Source organism: Balaenoptera ricei, chromosome 2 (genome assembly GCF_028023285.1).
Source record: "Balaenoptera ricei isolate mBalRic1 chromosome 2, mBalRic1.hap2, whole genome shotgun sequence".
Lineage (NCBI taxonomy): Eukaryota > Metazoa > Chordata > Mammalia > Artiodactyla > Balaenopteridae > Balaenoptera > Balaenoptera ricei.
This window is the reverse complement of record NC_082640.1, coordinates 101,686,375-101,705,575: the sequence shown is the minus strand read 5'-3', so window position 1 is coordinate 101,705,575 and position 19,201 is coordinate 101,686,375. Positions and strand designations below refer to the sequence as shown.

The following is a 19,201-nucleotide window of genomic DNA, read 5'->3' as shown; positions in this document are numbered from 1 at the left end:
ATATATGTGCCACATCTTCTTTATCCATTCATCCGATGATGGACACTTAGATTGCTTCCATGTCCTGGCTATTGTAAATAGAGCTGCAATGAACATTTTGGTACATGACTCTTTTTGAATTATGGTTTTCTCAGGGTATATGCCCAGTAGTGGGATTGCTGGGTCGTATGGTAGTTCTATTTTTAGTTTTTTAAGAAACTGGAGGGTGGTTTGAAATGTGCCACAAAATCAGGTCAGGATCCTAGAGTAGGACTGAAAATTTATACGAAAAGTTAGCCATCTGTAACATTTGTTAACAGCCTGCTATGTAAAATGTCTTAAATGCTTTTTCAGGCTGTCATTCTGTTGTCTAAATGTAAAAGTTCTTCCCTCTCGTAATTCATATTCATAAAGCTGTTTTACAAGGTTTCTAAAAAGTTATTTAATTATTTTATGAACAATTCTGTAAAATAATTTGTTAATTATTTTAATTTATTTATTAAAAGTAATAAGTGAATTAATTATCTAAATTTATTACTTAAATTTTAATTTATTAAAATTATTTCAAAAAGTAATCAGGTATTACATGCAAGTTGTAAAACCTTCAAATTGCACAAAACTTTATAAGGTAGGTAAAAATAAAATTCTGTCCCTTGACCTTTGCCACTTCCAACCCACTTTCTAGTGGGAACAGTTTTCTATGTATCCTTTCATACCTATTTTAGGAATAAAGATATATATAAATAAGAGTGTGTGTGTGTATACACACATGCTTTGTTTATAAATGTCATCTTTGTAAACAATGTTTTTTGCAACTTACTTTTTGGAAATAACACTATATTATAGAAGTCTTTCCATATAGTCATAGATATTCAGATGGATGGATATACACTTAATTTAACCAGTACCCTACTGATGGACATGTAGTTTGTTTCCAATTTTTTGCTATTATAAATAATGCTACAAGAAGTGTATTTGTATGTATCCTATAAGATACAGGATAAATTCCTAAAAGTATAATTATTGGGTCAAAAAGTATGTGGGTTTGTGTATGTGTGTGTGTGAGTGTTGCCAAAGTACCTTCCAAAAATATCATACCAAGTTCTGCTCCCACCAGAACTTTTACTCTCACCTTCTCCCATATTGGGTATTCTTCTGAGCTTCACATTTTTTTCTGAATAATTTTACAAGTTAAGTCTTCCACATGAACTTTAAAAATCAATTTCTAAGGAATAATTTTGGGAATATTTTGATTAACATTTACTTTATAGGTCAGTTTATGACAAATTGACTTTACTATGTCAAGGTATGTTTTTCTGTGTTAATGACATCTCTTATGTACTTCAGTAGAGATATTAAACATATTGATTAAATAGTCTATCTTTTTTCATTTTTTACTATTAAGCACTTTGGCATTCTATTGAAATTCTATTGAAATTTATCTCATACTGAGTTAGCCTTTCTGTGGATTTCTATGGCTCTGTCTAGATCTCTACAAACTATTTTCTTAATTGCCCATTTTAATATCTTGGTAACTTATTTAACCCTCTCAGTATCAATTTAGTAATTTTTAATTTGGTAAAAATATTTATTTTGCAAGCTTACAGGGAGGATTATAGATAATATTATTAAAAGTGCTTGCCACTTAACTGGTAGGCTCTGAATGGAAGCTGCTATTCTTATCAACATCATCATCATTAATATCTGAGGACCCTACTTTGAAAATCACTAAATTTCACTTGGAATTTTGCCTTAATTTATAAGCCACCTTCAGAGGTAAAGGGAAATTAGGATTTATTTATCACCTACAAAATGCTGGGCACTGTGCTAGGTGTGAAACTGCACTCCTTCTCGGGTGGGACTCAAACCCACGGGCTGGGGCTCAAACCCACCTGCACCTCAGATTGGGACTTGTACCCATGATCCCTGACTTAGGAGGGAGTCGAACCTGTTGTCTTTTTTTTTTTTTTTTTTTTTTGGCTGCGTTGTGTCTTCGTTGCGGTGCGCGGGCTTCTCATTGCGGTGGCTTTTCTTGTTGCAGAGCACAGGCTCTAGGCTTCAGTAGTTGTGGCGCACGGGCTCAGTAGTTCCCGCTGTCTTTTAATTGAAACCGCCCTCCTGGTGTCAGGACTTACTGAAACTCAGGTACTTTTGTCTCGGCGCAGAAAGAATTCATTGAGAGGGAAAGTGGCAGGCAAAGAGTGAGTTTATTTTTTTATTTTTAGGCTGCGCCTGCACAGCATGCGGGATCTTAATTCCCCCACCAGGGATCAAACCTGAGCCCCGTGCAGTGGAAGCGCCGAGTCCTAACCACTGGACTGCCAGGGAATTCCCAAACAGTGAGTTTATTAGCATGGGATGCTTGTAAGAAATGCAAGCGGGCAGGGGAGAAGGCTCTGCCCCAGGACTGAGAGGACTTCATTTTTATAAACAAAAGAAAATTGGGGAGGGGAAGAAGACCACCTTCTTCCTCATTCTTGGGCAGATGTCAAGGCTTACATCATTATTTCCTCCTTTGGCCCTGTAGGGTTTAACCAGGACTGTCATGCTGCTATTTAAATCATATGTATATTAGCAAAAAGGTGGTAACATATACTAAAATATGGTAATTAATCTCAGGTTTCAGTATAATGTCCCCTTTCACCTAGTTTGTTTCCCTGTGTTTCTGTCTTGGCTACACACAGAAATGCTACTCTTCAAGAACTGTTAACTCCCTGACTTCATGTAACAAGATTCAGACCCAGTATCTATTGTCTTGTGTTTTAACTATCAGGGTTTGTGGCTTGAGTGTGTCTGACACTTGGATGCACCTGCTCTTCCTTCAAGGTAGATTGTTGCTAGGTTACTGGCTTCTTTTTTTGAGTGGTCATTAGCTTACTCCCAAACTCCCTTGAAATTCCCTTTCTGTCTTTAATCCTTTAGTGGGATTTTTAAAGTAACTGTTTAATTATCCTACTCTATCCCTATCAGGTGCTAGGGAGGTAGTATAAGCCATAGTCCCTGTTCTTAGAAAGTATATATAGTCTGGTGAGGAAGAAAGACAAGTAAATCAGTGATTGAGATACAGTGTGATAAAGTGCTGAGTTAAAGGTAGTCACTGGATTATATGGGAACATAGAAGAGGGGAATTTAAAGTACTTTATTAATCCTCACAGCTACTCTGCATTTTTATCGAATTTTTATCCCATTTTTACAAATAAAGAAACTGAAGCCATGGGGTTAAAAGTGACTAAGGCCGCACAGCTACTTAAGAGCAGAACTGGTAAAAGGATTAATCTAGGTCCATCCGACTCCAATGCCTCTTCCTTTATGTATTTTAAATAGTTCAAAAATGTAAACTTTTAGACCCAAAATAGGTCTTATAAATTTCTAGTTTTAGAAGTAGTTTTATAGAAAGTGCTAATAGGTAAAGGAATATACCCTACTAAATTTCAGATTTTAATCCACTGCTTACCAGCTTGAGGGCTTTTCTTATTTCTTGTTCAGGTTGTTGGCTCACTTAAGTTAGCTTTGAAGTAGCTTTTGTCTTTAGAGGAATAAATTAACAAAACCTGTTTCTTTGCTTTTGCATCAACATCTGAAAATGTTCACATTCGTTTAAATAGGTGAAGCTGAGCCCAGAACTATGTATACTGTTTATCTTAACAAAATGGGTGGAAGTGAAGCAATCTGAAGGAAATTCAAGACCACAGAACTTACTGACTGAACCACATTGTATTGTTCATGCCAAGAATAAGTGTTTGGAGAAAGACCTTGCTATTCTGCTAAATCGTGATGGAGGCAGAAGAACAACAGCCATGGAAGACAGCCTTTTACTCAAAATTACCTAAAGTGGTGAGAATTCAACCACAGAATCTGGAGTGTTGCTAATTATAATGACTTCTGTGTTGTTTCTTTTCACAAAAGACAAGTACATTTTATAGGTAGAATTTGCAAACTTTGTACATTTTGAAAGTTATATAGCTACATCTAGTAGGCAGTTTGCCTAGTACAGACTACAAACATCAAGCACCTGGTCTGATGCTATGAATCTAGTGGACTTGAGAAGTTTTTACTGATTGTATTCTTATTTTAGGAACTTCATGCCCACTTGAATGGATCCATTAGTTCCAATACCATAAAGAAATTAATAGCCAAGAAGCCAGGTCTTAAAATCCACTATCAGATGACTATGATTGACAAGGGGAAGAAAAGAACTTTAGAAGAGTGAGTTTGGGGAGATTGTGGACATACTTCTTTTTTTCTCTATTTTGCGATTGTAAATAGTTATGTAAAGATTCAGATTTTTGTAGTTAAAGGAATAGGGTAGCCATCTGGTATGGAAAGTATAACTTAACATATAGCATTTTTTCCCAACTGTCAGACTGTTGACAGTATTTTTAGTGGTTTGTATTGTTTGTGAAGTTACACTATATTGTAATATTCTTTAGACTTGAAAATATAGACTTGTTGGTTTTTGTCCCCAGTTTCCTGCTACCACTTGGGGTAGGGGTTGGGGGGGTGGAGAAGGGAAACTATTATTTCCCACTTAAAAGTAACGTATGATTTTCAGTCATTTGATTATCCCTCCAGATCAATGTAATTTTTGAAAAACCTATTCTCTAGTTCTTTATAAATATATGATTACTATTAGCCTAAAATCAGTTAATTTAGTGAAGTTTTTGATGACTAAAGTACATTAAAACTTTTCATGTTGCAGATGTTTCCAGATGTTTCAGATTATTCATCAGCTTGCTACTAGCCCTGAAGATATTCTAATGGTGAGAAATGAAGTAATTTTTAGACTGGTTTAAAAATTAGTAAGTAATTGATGCCCTTCTTTTGTTGCACGTGACCTTTTGCTGTCATCAAGAATCTGATGAAAAATGTTTTCTGCTTTTTTTATGGTAACTCTTTCAAAAAATAATGTAAGACATTTGCCTAAGAGCTAATATCAAAAGATACGTCCATTATAAAAGATATGAGGAAAGAACGAAGATCAGAATCTTCTATTAGGTAGTGGATAATGTGGAGGAGAAAATCTTGTCCTGTTTTACATATATATATATGAAATATCTGACCACAGACTTTACATGTATTGCTTGGGATACTTTGAACTGCCCCTGGGTGGACATTATAGAGAATGAAGAAGTTCAAGAGGTGCTTACAGATTGAATGATTAATCCCTAGGGAAATTGTGCCTTCCCTCTGGGGATGAAGGGCTAGAGGACTCCACTGTGTTGCCTTAACTGAAGCTCTGTGATACTAGAGTCTGATATGGCAGACTGGCTTCTGTATATTGATCTGACCAGGTTGGCATTTTTAAATATTCTCTTTGTAATTGGAGAGAAGCAGAATCCTATCAGTGTTCTTAACCCTTAGAAAAAATGCAAAGTAAGAAGTGTAACCTGTGTTTCTGGAGAGGTGACTTTTGATTGGTCAAGAAAGAATTTTCCTCCTTGGCTGAGACTGATCCTCATGATAGTTATTAAGTAAATTAATCACCTTTTGGAGGAGGGTTAACTCGAAAAGTTTAGTTCAACAAAAGTTGACTGAGTGCCCACAATGTTCCAAGCACCCTGCTAAAGACTGGGAGATATAAAGATAGGTCAGCATGGTCCCTGCCCCTCAGGAATCTATAGTCAGGCTGGAGAGACAGATCCATAAGAGGATAAATCCAACATCATGAGGTAAGCTCTGTGTTACAGACATGCACAGGGATTTATAGGAACCCAAGGGAGCATTGTCTAATCAGCCACTCAACAGGTACCATTGAACCCTGCTAGGAATGTCCACCACAGGAGGCTCTGTCTCACTTTCTGTTGTTGAGTGTAACAGAGCAAACCTGATAAAATTTTAGATTCTGAGAGCTCCATGGGTATCATATGCCATGCTCATTGTTTCATTCCTTCCAAAGTTGGTAAAAAGCTTTATTAAAATGAGGCGAGGAATTAAGATTCTGTAGCATTTGACTTAGTGCTACTTAGGCGAACACCTGTAGGTGGTCGAGAGGATGACAGTGAGATGCCCCAGAGAGTGAAATTAATAACATTTACATATAATAAATGAATCATGTGTGGGAGTAAGCCAAGAGATTGTTTACAGATGTGGGACTGAGTGGGGATCACTTAACAGTCAAGTCATGGCGACTGGGTGTAATCTCAAAGAGACAGGATTGAAATGTGACTGAAATAATATTAACTATTGCATGTGCCAGACACTGTGCTCAAGATGACTTTCTGAGGTGGGCATTTTTTTTTTAACATCTTTATTGGAGTATAATTGCTTTACAATGGTGTGTTAGTTTCTGCTTTATAACAAAGTGAATCAGCTATACATATACATATATCCCCATATCTCCTCCCTCTTGCGTCTCCCTCCCACCCTCCCTATCGAGGTGGGCATTTTTATTGTTCCCTTTTTGCAGATGAAAAAAACTGAGGCCTAAAGAGGTTAAGTGTAACTTGTTCAAGGTCACTCACTGCGAGTAAGTGGCAGAATTGACTATTTTGTCCGATTCCAGAGCCCATGTTCTTTCTCATTCAAGATGTGCAGTCTTACCATCCTTGGAGTAAGCAGAAACTTAACTAATTGTGATGGATTCTATCTGAAGAAAGTACTTGAGTAGATGTTCTCAGTCCAGCGCATAGGAGAGGAAAGCCCAAAGAGCCAAGAGTTGCCCTCGGTACCTGTTGCTGCACGGAGCAGAAAGGGCTGAATCTGGCCAACACGGATAGGGACCCTAGGGAAGTGTTCTTGGACCTGAGCTAGAGATGATTCCACAGGCCTTAATGTGGCCTAGAGAAATCTTCCTCCCATTGCTCTCAATCAGTATTTGCCAGTAACCTTCTGTTGTTCTATTTGGTTTCACACGTACCTCACCATCAAGAAAGGGGGTGCCCTGGATAGTAGGTAGGATCGCTTCACACCCTCACTTCCACCCTCGTTGGCAATTCATACATTACAAATAGGCTTCTGCATTAGTCTCCTGTGAGCTGGGGTAAGGTGAGTTGGCCTTTCTGGGTCTGCTTAGTTCTGGAGCAATGATAAGATGTGAGTTCCTCAACCTGCAGAGATGAGGCCAGTGCTCTGGTGGTGGCAGTGGCAGCATCATGGGGTTCCTGAGACAGCAGTGCTGTGGGGTCCAGTGCCTGTGACGATGCTGCAGAGGCTGCAGGGTTCTGCTCAGTGGTGGAGGAAGCAGTGGTGTCTTGCTTGGTCCAGGGGTGTCACGTGATTTTGAATGCTTTTGTGTTGTCCTGAGCTGTGTAATCTCTGAGGCTGATTCTCCAGACCTCCTGGTGAATCCGAGCCACCCGTTATATTCATGTTATAATAAATTCCTTTTTTGGCTTTAGTGTAAAGAAAAAAGATGAGGCCCAGATCTTGGATTGCAATGAATCCACCAAGGCGGGGCCACCCAGTTAGGCACCGTCCGCGCAACCAGCCAGCCTTGTTCCTTGGCCAGGACGTCACACCTGCATGCCCATGTGCACGTGGTCAAAGCAGGTTAAGAATAGGATACCAGCTGTAAGGACTAACTAGGGCTGGTTATCACAGCATTTCTAACTTGGTCCTTTTTTCTTCTAGATTTGGTATATTTTAGGGTTGATGGCAATGAAGGAAAACATGCCTTCAGCCTTTAGATATCATTTATCTTGGTGATGTAGTAATTTTTGGATTGTTGAGTTTTGTGCTAGATTGGATACAGTTTTACTCAAATTTATCACCCATTTTCTTTGCCTAAGAAGAATCTTCCTAAGTACTTCTGGGGGAAATTTAACCCTGCCTGAAGAAATTCTTGAAAAATACAACTTATCCCTAAATAACTTGAATAAGAATCTTAAGCCATGACTTTAAATGGTACATCAGTACTACCTAATCATTTTAGTTGCTTATTTCCATATGTAATGAAATTTCTAATAGTATACACTCATAGGTGGTTTTACTGGTTTTAGTTTTGCCTGTTTTATCAGTCTGCTGTTGATTAGCAAATAGAGAAATGGTTAAAAGGAGAGAAGAGAAACAAAAGGTGTGGGTGACGTGCAGATTTGGATTTCATGTGAGTATGGGGGGGTAAGGGGAGCTATTGGAAATGTGGTAGTTTTGTCACAGCCTCCACTAGGGGGTGTGACAAAGCAGGTCATCCTCACCATGTGGGAGGCTCCCAACACTCCTTGCAAATCAAAGTTAATGCATGAAATAAAGCTGTAGCACGTGGCATTTTCATTGGGACGCTTACACTAACATCAATATTGCATACATTGCCTTTATTATCAGGTCACGAAAGATGTCATTAAAGAATTTGCAGACGATGGTGTCAAGTACCTGGAACTAAGGAGCACACCCAGAGAAAATGCTACAGGTAGAATCTAACTACTTCTCAGCAGATGTCTATCTTTTTTCTCATGTGCTTTGATGATGCATGTGTTTGCAAGTTGAGACTATGAAGTATTTACTTTTACACTATTGTAAAAGTAGGGTCAGTGGTCCAAATCTTCTGATGTACATTAATGATGTATGTTATTAATGAGTGAGTTATTCTTAACTTAAAAAAATCAGGTCAGGTATTATCTGTTGAAGGGAAATAAAAAGACCTGCAAACATTTTGTTTGTTCTTATTTTTCTCACTCTGAGAAAAGAACACTTTTTCCTTATAGTTGCATTGTCTTAAATAAATGCTAGTTCGAGTTCCCTGCATCAAGGCACTTGTGAGACAATGAGTGGATGCAGAATCACATTTCATGACAATCACTGAAATGAAGGTTATTGAGTCACTTCTCAGGGGCTGATGGTATCTTAGGCCAGGAGCAAGCTGTGATGTGGCAAAACCTCTCTGGATGGAGGTGAGTGGATCTGGATGTGATCTGGAGAAATTTCCTGGGACCCTCTTTCCATAAAAGCAGCATCAGGAGATATTCTATGGTGCCCTTGGGTCCTCCTTAGCACTTTGTCTGTGACCTAAAGAGGCCCTAACAGATCATCTTGCACCCTGATATGTGTAGCCCAGCATTGTTCAGGGGGTAAAATTTTTGAAACTACATATAGTAAAGTAAGTGCTGAAATGAGACAAGCAGAAGATTCTTTTTTTTTTTTTTAATTTATATTGGAGTGTAGTTGATTTGTGTTAGTTTCTGCTGTACGGCAAAGTGAATCAGTTATACATACATATATATCCACTCTTTTTTAGATTCTTTTCCCATACAGGTTATTACAGAGTACTGAGTAGAGTTCCATGTGCTATACAGTAGGTCCTTATTAGTTATCTGTTTTACGTATAGTGGTGTGTATATGTCAATCCCAATTTCCCGATTTATTCCTCCCCCTGAGCAGAAGAATCTTATCTCACATTTTTAAACTGTAGGATCAGTTCCAAGTTATACTGGTGAGGATAGTGAAAGAGAAGGAAAGAAGAAACCTGCCAATTATTAGGGCTAGTTGACTCTTCAAATGGAGATTCAAAGGGGAATGTCACCTTAAGTATGCAGCAATAGGGGAATAGTTAAATAAAGGTTAGTGGAATATTTGGCAACCATTAAAAATATTTGCAAAGACACTTTAATGACGTGAAGACATGCTCAGAATACAGTGTTAAATGAAGGAACAGGATACATATATACCTAGTAGCGTCTCATCTATTCAAAACTATATATATATATATATATATATATATATATATATGTATATGTATATAATGTTTACACATATACACACACTTAGAAAAACAGCCAGCGGTTATCTCTGAGTGGTGGGATTACAGGTTATTTTTATTTTTCTTCTTTATAATTGTGTGTTTTTTCTAGAGATTTTCCACTAAATGTAAACATTTTATAACTGGGGTATGAGAGTATTTTAGAGTAGGTTGTTCTGGAGAGTGCTTTTTCAGAGCCCCACAGAAGAGGAGGACTTGAGCACCTGAACTTGAAAGAACGTCTCTAGTGCCCTGGATGAGAAACACTGAGTCTGAGCTGGGTTGAGGGAAAAGGAAACCAAGAGAGGATTTTTTCCTGGACAAGCAGGAAAACATTCTGCTAGTAGAGAAAAAATTTTCTGGCATTTTTTGTTTTTTTAAGGACAGGCCTTAGAAAAGGGCTTTTTTTTTTTTTTTCTGGCCACACTATGCACATGGGGATTTAGTTCCCCAGCCAGGGATCAAACCCATGTCCCCTGCAGTGGAAGCACGGAGTCCTAACCACTGGATCACCAGGGAATTCCCAGAAAAGGGCTTTTGTTATTCTTGTTTTGTTAAAACAAGCATTTAAACTTTTTATAGCAATTTGTGAGAGTAGTGTTGTTGTTTTTTTTTTTAATTGATTATTTATTTATTTATTTTTGGCTGTGTTGGGTCTTCGTTGCTGTGCGCAGGCTTTCTCTAGTTGCGGTGAGCGGGAGCTACTCTTCGTTGCGGTGCGCGGGCTTCTCATTGTGGTGGCTCCTTTTGTTGTGGAACACGGGCTCTAGGTGCGTGGGCTTCAGTAGTTGTGGCTCGCGGGCTCTAGAGCGCAGGCTCAGTAGTTGTGGCACACGGGCTTAGTTGTTCCACAGCATGTGGGATCTTCCCGGACCAGGGCTCCAACCCGTGTCCCCTGCATTGTCAGGCAGATTCTTAACCACTGCGCCACCAGGGAAGTCCCGAGAGTAATTTTATGTCTGTTGAATTTGAGAATAATTTTTAAACAAGCTTGAATTTTATGTCTTTTTTTTTAATTTCATTTTTCTAGTATTTCATTTTTTTTCAATTTTATTAAAGTATAAATGGTATTTACTAAAATGTATCCATAACTCATCTTTAACCATACCCATATCACACATAAAGTGAAAATGTATTTGTTCATATAGGGATGCTAATGTTGAAGGATGAAGTAGTTGATGATCTCTTTAAAAATGTTTTATTTGTGTCCTTTCCAGGAATGACTAAAAAGACTTATGTGGAATCTGTACTTGAGGGTATAAAACAGTCCAAACAAGAAAACATAGACATTGATGTTAGGTAAGAAGCATTGTACCTTAGTGGTCACCATTTAAAATACTAGAATGTGAAAAATTTACTCTTTTGAGCCTGAGTATAGTGGATTTTTATAAATCAACCAATAACCGATTTTTATCTTTTAATAAAAAACAGAGTCAAGAACCTTGTTGTTTAAAGTTGAGAATGCAATTCTGAATTTTTTCGTGTGGCAGTAAAGTTCTGAGTCCTGTTGCTCTTGTGAAGTATGGCTTCCCCTGGCTCTTCAGCGAAAATCCAGACTTCTTACTATGGCCTGCAAGGTCACACGTGGCTGCCTTTCTTACTTCAACAGCCTCATCTGGACCACTGGTCACTTATCATGCACTGGCCCGCCCTCTGTTCCTCAAGTAGGCCAAGACTGTCCCACGTCAGCACCTTTGTACTTCCTGTTACTTTTGCCTAGAACACACCTCCACTGTATCCTCGCATGGCTGGCTTCTCATTATTCAGGTCTCAATGTGGCTGTCACTTCCTCAGAGGGGCCTTCCTTGACCACCGTATCTAAAGTGCCTCCCCACATCTTCTAGTCACCCCGTTTATTTCCTTTATGGCACTCTTCTTAACAAGATCAGAAGTCTTCTTGTTTTATTTGTATATACACACTCACCTGCTAGAGTGTAAATTCAGTGAGGCCTGGGCCCTTGTCTTTTGATTCACCACTACCCCACCAGTACTTAGAAAAGAGCTGGCACATAATTAGGGCTCAGTAAGTCCTTGAAGGAAGAAAGGAAGAAAGCTAACTGTATAGTTTCTGGCTATAAAATCTCTCAAAATTAAGCTTAACTGGACTAATATCCCAATTAAAAAAAAAAAAACAGGCAAAAGACAAGAGAATTCAGAAAAGAAGACATACAAATGGCCAATAAATGTATAGAAAACTATTTAACTTCACTAATCAAATAATTTTAAAAAGAAATATTACAATGCCATTTCATTTCAGGCACCCCCCCTCCCCAAAAAGAGTATTAACCAGTGTTTGTGAACTTACACACTGCTGGTGAGCATATGTAATTAATAAAACCTCTCTAAAGAGGTATTAAGATCTATAAAAATAATTTCCCTCTTGATCCAGTAACTCTGTTCTAGAAATGTATCCTAAGGAAATAGATTGATAAATGTTAAGATTCTTCACAGTAGTGTTATTTATAACAAAAAGTAGAAAACATCCTAAAATGTCCAACAATCAGAGGACAATTACATTATGTTATATTCATATGATTTATATTGTTTTCTAACATTATTTAATGGCAGGGGAAATTGTTAAGTGGAAAAAAAAAAGACTGCATTTTATATATAGTTGATCCAAGTTTTGTAAATAAATATATGCTGGAGGGATTTCTTTATTTTGTGAATAAATAGATAAACTAATAAATGCTGGAGGAAAATTACACAATATTAACAGGGGTTCTCTGGGTATTCGATTCCTTGTAGGAATCCAGCTAATGTATGAAGAGTGAATTTGTATCAGCTCTTGGATACATGTCAGAATTAGAATATTACCAATCTTGTAACCCTTAATGAAATAAGGGATCTAAGCCTCGTGATGAAAGAACCATCACCACCTATGAAATCCTCTTGCCTCAATATTGAATCTGATCTGATTAAGCCTCTAGACTAGATCCAGTTTCCAATTCATAGGAAATATAAGAGACAGGAGAACATGTTATCAACATGGGGATTCAATCAGCAAAATCAGATGTGGGAAACTTTATAGGAAAAATGATGTGGTTTCTTCAACAAATAAATTCAAGAAAAGAGGCCGGGGGGAGGTGTGAGGTAGAGGGTGGAGGGATGGGGGAAGTGGCTATAGATTAAAAGAGACTTGAGACACATTGACCAACACAACATGTGGACCTTAGTTGGATTCCGAATCAAACTGTAAAAAACAAATACATGAACAAAAAAACAGGAGATAGTTAGAACTTTGAACACTAACTAGATATTTGATGCTATCTAGGAATTTATGTCTCATTCCTTATGGCAAAGTAAGACGTCAAGTCAGTCAGGCTGTACTTTTCCAGTAAGATGTATTCCACGTAGCCTGCCATACCTCTCTGGCCATACTCAAGAGTTGTCTTTTTCATCTACACAATCAATACTCATTTTCAACTGTGTTTTTCTTGTATCAAAGGTATTTGATATCAGTTGACAGAAGAGGTGGCCCTTCAGTAGCCAAGGAGACTGTTAAACTTGCTGAAGAGTTCTTCCTTTCTACTGAGGATACAGTTCTTGGCCTTGACCTCAGTGGAGACCCTACTGTAAGTTATTTTTCCAAAATACATTTTATTTCGAAAAGGTAGAATCGGTTTGTGGGATGAGGATTAGCTTGGAGCATCCTGCTTTCTCCAGAGGTCCAGCAAACTCTCTGTGTGGATGAAGCCCTATCCTGCCCTGGACGACCAGAACGTCTATAGCAACTGCTCTCAGGCAGGGTTCTGTGAAAGAATTAAGCCCCCTAAAAAAAGGGAAAAAGATTCGCATGACAATATGATTATTTTATTTTGGTTCACAGCTAGTACCATTCTACTAGAGAAGTTAATTTATTAACATGTAATCCATGTCTAATGCTTAATTATGACTAGGGCTTAATTGTCTCACAGAAGCCCCAGTTGAGAAAGGCTGGTCTAGAGCTTCTTGGTCAGATTCAAGCAGGGTGCCTCAGCTGTGGCACTACTGACATTTGGGGCCAAAGAATTCTTTGTTGTAGGAGGGTGCCCTGTACATTATAAGATTTTTAGCAGCCTCCCTGGCCTCTACCTGATAGATACCAGCACCCTCTTAGTTGTGACAACCAAAAATGTTTGTAGACATTACCAAATGTCCCCTGGAGGGCAGAATCACCCCAGTTGAAAACCACTGAATTAGAGAGTCCTGTGAACCTGGTTCTTACGGCTTTGTCAAAACCTGGGCTGTTCTGGCCTTGTTTCATCTGTCCATTTGATAGAAGCTTTCTTTACTAATCATGCTGGTTGCTGAATCAGGTGAGTTCTCCTTCTTAGCTTTAGATATCTAGATATCCTTCCAAAAGTAAAATTTGGTGACTGTTATATCGAGCTTAGCTGATTGTCATCAGGTTCACTGATACTTAAGATTCTTGAGGGCAAGGACTGTGTCTGTGCCAGCTTTGAATTCTCTAACATGTCTAGCACACTGTAGATACTTTATAAACAAAATGTGCAAATAAGTCCATCTGCTGTTTTTTTTCTGCCATTATTTAATTTCTTTTTTTATTGAGACAGAGTACCCAGTTTTTCAGTTTGCCTATACTTATACATCCTCATTTTAACTTTTGTCTTCAAGGCAGGACAAGCAAAAGACTTCTTGGAACCTCTTTTAGAAGCTAAAAAATCAGGTCTCAAGTTGGCATTGCATCTTTCAGAGGTAAATAATATTGTAAAATTAGGCTGGAGAGGGTAGATTACAATGGAAAATAATTAATGGAAAATAATAATCATTTGTACATGGCTAAAGATAGATCTGGCTTGGGAAAACATTTTTAGAAAGAGAAAGTAGAAATATTTTTGTGTAAATTATAATGATAAAGGCATAACTTGCTTTAGTCCCTCACATTGCTGTTTCTATGTTTTTGTGGTTCCTGGGGTTGGCTGTTGACGTGCACTACGGTTGTGTCCTTAAAACAGCTTAATTGACAGCTTGCTAGAGAAAATGCATGAATTTATATCAGCAGCCTTGTTATCGGCAAGCTGACACTGAGAAAAGCATGAGTTTGTCTCACCTGTCCTTGCAGGGAAGGGACCTGAATGTGTCACATACACTGGCAAGAAAGGAAGTAGCTCATCATCATTTTATAAGGCTCAGCAGAAGATCAAGTGCCCCTGTGGCCCCAGCTCCTTGGCAGCATGAGTACAGTGCAGATAATGCACAGAGAGTAGCTGGAGAACAGTCACTTTCTTAATCAGCACATCCCTGTGAGGCAAGCAAGGGACTCTCCTGGACTTTTCCCTATTTTACAGACGGATTTACTTTCTACCTCAGTACTTCTACCTATTTCTTTTTTTTCTTTTTTTAACATACAAAAAGCTGTACATAATTATACAACTTGATGAATTTGGATTTGTTTCTTTTTTTTTTTTAATTTATTTATTTGTTTTTATTTTTGGCTGCCTTGGGTCTTTGTTGCTGCGCACGGGCTTTTCTCTAGTTGTGGTGCACGGGCTTCTCATTGGTGGCTTCTCTTGTTGCAGAGCACGGGCTCTAGGCGCGCAGGCTTCAGTAGTTGTGGCACGCGGGCTCAGTAGTTGTGGCTCACGGGCTCTAGAGCACAGGCTCAGTAGTTGTGGAATACGGGCTTAGTTGCTCTGTGGCATGTGGAATCTTCCCGGACCAGGGCTCGAACCCATGGCCCCTGCATTGGCAGGCGGATTCTTAACCACTGCGCCACCAGGGAAGCCCTTGGATTTGTTTCTTGAATGCAGGAAATAATACTTAGTCTACTTACCTTGCATGATTATTTTGAACATTAAGGTCATGATTTAAAGACTAGGGAAAAAATTGGAGCTTCTTGTCAGTACTGGCTGTTTTTCATGTCTACAAGCAGAGAGTCAGTAATCTAGTGGCAGAACTTAAAATCTAGAATCCTTGTTTCCACACTCTGACCAAAAGATCTTTCACGTGTAGGACACCCTCTAGTTGACCAAACTGATGCCAGATTGAAGTCATTGGTCAGGATAACAGAACAGCCAGCATGAGGCCAGTTACCTCTGGCCTTTGCGCACAGCATCAGAACCTGCTCTTTACCTTCATTTCTGTGGCTTTTCTTGTTTGGTCCATTGGATATAAAACATTTCATTTCAACATGTTATGGTCATTTGTCTTTTAGGCTGTCTAGGAGATGAAGAGCACAGCCAGACATTTTCATGGTGGTTGTGGTTTGCACTTAGCTAGCTTTGTCAAGATAGAACGTGAGTGCACTGTATGTGGATGGAGTCTGGGCCCCGGAGTCAGATGGAGCCAGGTTTCACCCTTATCTCCACCATTCATAGCTCTGTGAGCCTGGACAGCTTTTCTTTAAAATGCTTTATATTTTTAACTACAAAAGTTATTGGTATCTGAAGAAAATCCACGTGTAGAGAAATAGTGTAAAGTAGAAGTAAAGAAATAAAAAATGAAAGGTTCCCTTCAGTTCTGCTCCTGAGTTGATCCTATTAACAGTTTTGTTATTTATATATATATTTTCTATCCCTTTTTGTAATATGTATGAAGACATATACACAACACAGAACACACATAGGCATATAGAGTTGTGAGATTTTGTTTTTGAAAATTACTTTTTCTTAGTTTTGATTTCTTCATCTTAATACTTCGTATGATTCTTGTGAGGTTTAAAGGAGAATGTGTGTGAAAAGGCTATTGACTCCATAGTTACTATCATCAAAATGAATCTAGAAGAATATTGGGAAATAAATGGGAAGATAAAAGGCAAAGAAGAGAGCTGGAAGGTCTAAGTGGTTCAGCTTTCCAGAATGTCTGCATTACCTTCCCAGAGGGACAAAATACCTGGCTATAGAAAAAAGTACTTTTAAGAACCACTGAAAGAGGTTATTGATGCCCTCTTTCCCCTTTTTTTGAGATTCCAAACCAAAAAAAAGAAACACAAGTACTCCTGGACCTGCTTCCTGACCGAATCGGGCATGGCACATTTCTCAACTCCTTGGAGGGAGGATCCCTGGATCTGGTGGACTTTGTGAGGCAACACCAGATACCGCTCGGTAAGGCTTAAGGCTCTAGGTCCTCCAGGCAACTCACTGTCCCTTCCTCCCCAGCCCCCAGTTTGCAACCCATATGTAGAGAAGCACTGTTCTAAATATATAAATATCATTTAGAAGTTAAGTGATGCTTTCTCAGCCTTATTTAAGTAACAGGAAGTTTTAGCTCCCATTAGAGTATAAGTTCCATGAGAGCAGGGCCCTTATCTGTCTTGTTCACTGCCACATTCCCCAGTTCCTGGAACCAGGTATTATATTGAGGGAATAAGGGTCGTCTAGTATTTTGGAATGACTTTAACCAATTTACGTATGTTATGAAAATGTATAACATTTATTTAAAAATTAAGACTTATGCAAGATTCCAAGTATATTTTTATATGTCTGTTAACCATCACACACTTGCTCGTCTGCATATGTATACCTGGAGCTTTTTTTATTTTTAATTAATTTATTTTATTTATTTTTTTTATTTTTCATTGCTAGTGTAGAGAAATACAGTTGATTTTTTTATATTTATCATGTGTTATGTGACATTGCTGAACTTACTTATTCACCATTACTTTGTAGAATAAGAGTGATGAGAGCTGACATCTCTCCTTGTTCCCTATCTTAGGGAAAAGCATTCAATCTGTCGCTATTAAGTGTAATGTTAGCTGTAGGGTTTTAATTTTTATTTATTTTTTTGGCTGCGCTAGGTCTTCGTTGCAACTCGTGGGCTTCTCTAGTTGTGGCGCGTGGGTTTAGTTGCCCTGCGGCATGTGGGATCTTAGTTCCCCAACCAGGGATTCAACCACGTCCCCTGCATTGGAAGGCAGATTCTTAACCACTGGACCACCAGGGAAGTCCCCCCTGGAGCTATTTTTATTTAACAACAAATACTGATGAAGTGCCTACTCTGTTCCAGTCACTGTTCAAATTGCTGGGAATACAGCAGTAAACAAAACAGACAATGTTTCTTTCTCAAGGACCTTATATTCTAGCATAGGTAAGAGAGACAGTAAGCAAATACACAAGAAAATATCAGTGTTAAGTTCTTTGAAGACAATTAAACAGGCCGGTAGAATAGTGATGAGATAACCACTTTTGATTGGATAGTTGGGGAAGGCCTTTCTGATGAGGGAAAGAAGCAGTTGGCTGAAAACCTCTTTACTGAATGATGAATTCACTGAACTTACAAATTTAACAATTTGCAGTAACACCTGTGTGGGTGTGTTTTTTAACTAACATAGAGTTTTTCAGCAATTCACAATGGGTGAGATTTCTTTTCTTTTTACTAAGGAAAATTTTAAACCTCTACAAAAGTAGAGTGATCTTACTTGGTGTGGCGGCCCAGCTCTGCTCTCAGCAGGGGCAGGTTGGGTTTGCCATTGCTGGAACTGAGTGGCCCTGTGTTGCAGCCGCCTTACTCAGTGGAGCAGATGCCATCAATCAAGTCAGTGACGTATTTTACTCTGGCTGGGGAGCCGGGCACAGCTTTTCAAGGCAGGAGTTTTATAATCATAGAAGTCGTTCTTAAGATGGACTTGCAGCAGGCAGTGAATGGATGGTTGTCTGAGTAAAGGAGTTTAGAGGTTTTCTTTGAAGCCATAGAAGAAGTCCATTTCTGCTCTTGGCTTTTTATAATACTGTAACCCTTGACAGTGCTACCATTTTCTTACCTTTACTTTAGCTCCCACTGTAAGACCAGGAAGAAGTGCAGCAACCCTTCAAAGATTCCTTCTGCTAACTTATCACGATACTTCCCTGCCTTCTTCATGGTGACTGGCTTATCACACCCCTCTTTCCTCTCCTTCTTTGGTAAAAGAAAGGGAGAAGCACAGGGCTGTGAAGGGGATGTTAATTCCCTGCCATGAGCTGCAGCACATAGTTCCCATACAACTACACTCATTGGACTACAAATTTTCACATATAAGGAAAGGTCAGTTTTGTAAAATAATGAACTACTAAAAATTAGCATAGTTTGGAAAGATTTCTCATGTATCTACTTGGTGAACAGTGAATGAGTCTACTAATCTGCTTTTAATAAGAGGCTTCTTCCTTTCCCCTCTTCATCTAGAACTCTGTTTGACCTCGAACGTCAAAAGTCAGACAGTTCCATCTTATAACCAGCATCATTTTGGATTCTGGTACAGCATTGTCCATCCTGCCGTGATCTGTGTAAGGTGTTTTGTTGTGAGGTATTTTGCTCCTCTTTAGTCCCTGAGTTGCCATAGGTCAGACATTCACTACCTAGCTGGCTGCCTTGTACACCTTGGGGGTGATGCCCAAGTGGAGGAGTGAGAGGAGGTTGGGGCTTGAGAGGCTGCAAAGGGCCAGCGTGACTCTGGTTTGGCTCTACGGGGAAAGGTCCTGGACAGTACCTGGGGGAACAACAACAATACTGATGCCCAGCACCCAGCCCTTGCGATTCGGCTTTAATTGACCTGGGGTGAGTCCTGGGCACAGATACATTTTAAAAGCTCCCTCGGTGATTTAAACATGCAGCCGTGGTTGAGAGCCACTGCCCTGG

The 19,201-nt window shown here is 38.9% G+C and overlaps 1 protein-coding gene across 6 annotated transcripts in view; it reads left to right on the top strand.

Moving 5' to 3' along the window:
- Positions 1 to 19,201, top strand: part of ADAL (adenosine deaminase like) — a 56,898-nt gene that overhangs the window by 36,503 nt on the left and 1,194 nt on the right. For 3 of the 6 annotated variants that reach the window (XM_059913479.1, XM_059913477.1, XM_059913475.1), the window contains 10 exons: positions 2,205 to 2,318; positions 3,585 to 3,813; positions 4,055 to 4,185; positions 4,679 to 4,739; positions 8,239 to 8,323; positions 10,867 to 10,948; positions 13,098 to 13,224; positions 14,267 to 14,347; positions 16,557 to 16,695; positions 18,749 to 18,849. In XM_059913479.1, coding sequence (XP_059769462.1) covers positions 3,754 to 3,813; positions 4,055 to 4,185; positions 4,679 to 4,739; positions 8,239 to 8,323; positions 10,867 to 10,948; positions 13,098 to 13,224; positions 14,267 to 14,347; positions 16,557 to 16,695; positions 18,749 to 18,849 — 867 coding nt within the window. In that variant the 5' untranslated portion in view covers positions 2,205 to 2,318; positions 3,585 to 3,753. Of the gene's footprint in view, positions 1 to 2,204; positions 2,319 to 3,584; positions 3,814 to 4,054; positions 4,186 to 4,678; positions 4,740 to 8,238; positions 8,324 to 10,866; positions 10,949 to 13,097; positions 13,225 to 14,266; positions 14,348 to 16,556; positions 16,696 to 18,748; positions 18,870 to 19,201 lie in introns of all 6 variants that reach the window. The other 3 variants (XM_059913480.1, XM_059913476.1, XM_059913481.1) reach the window with 3 other exon arrangements.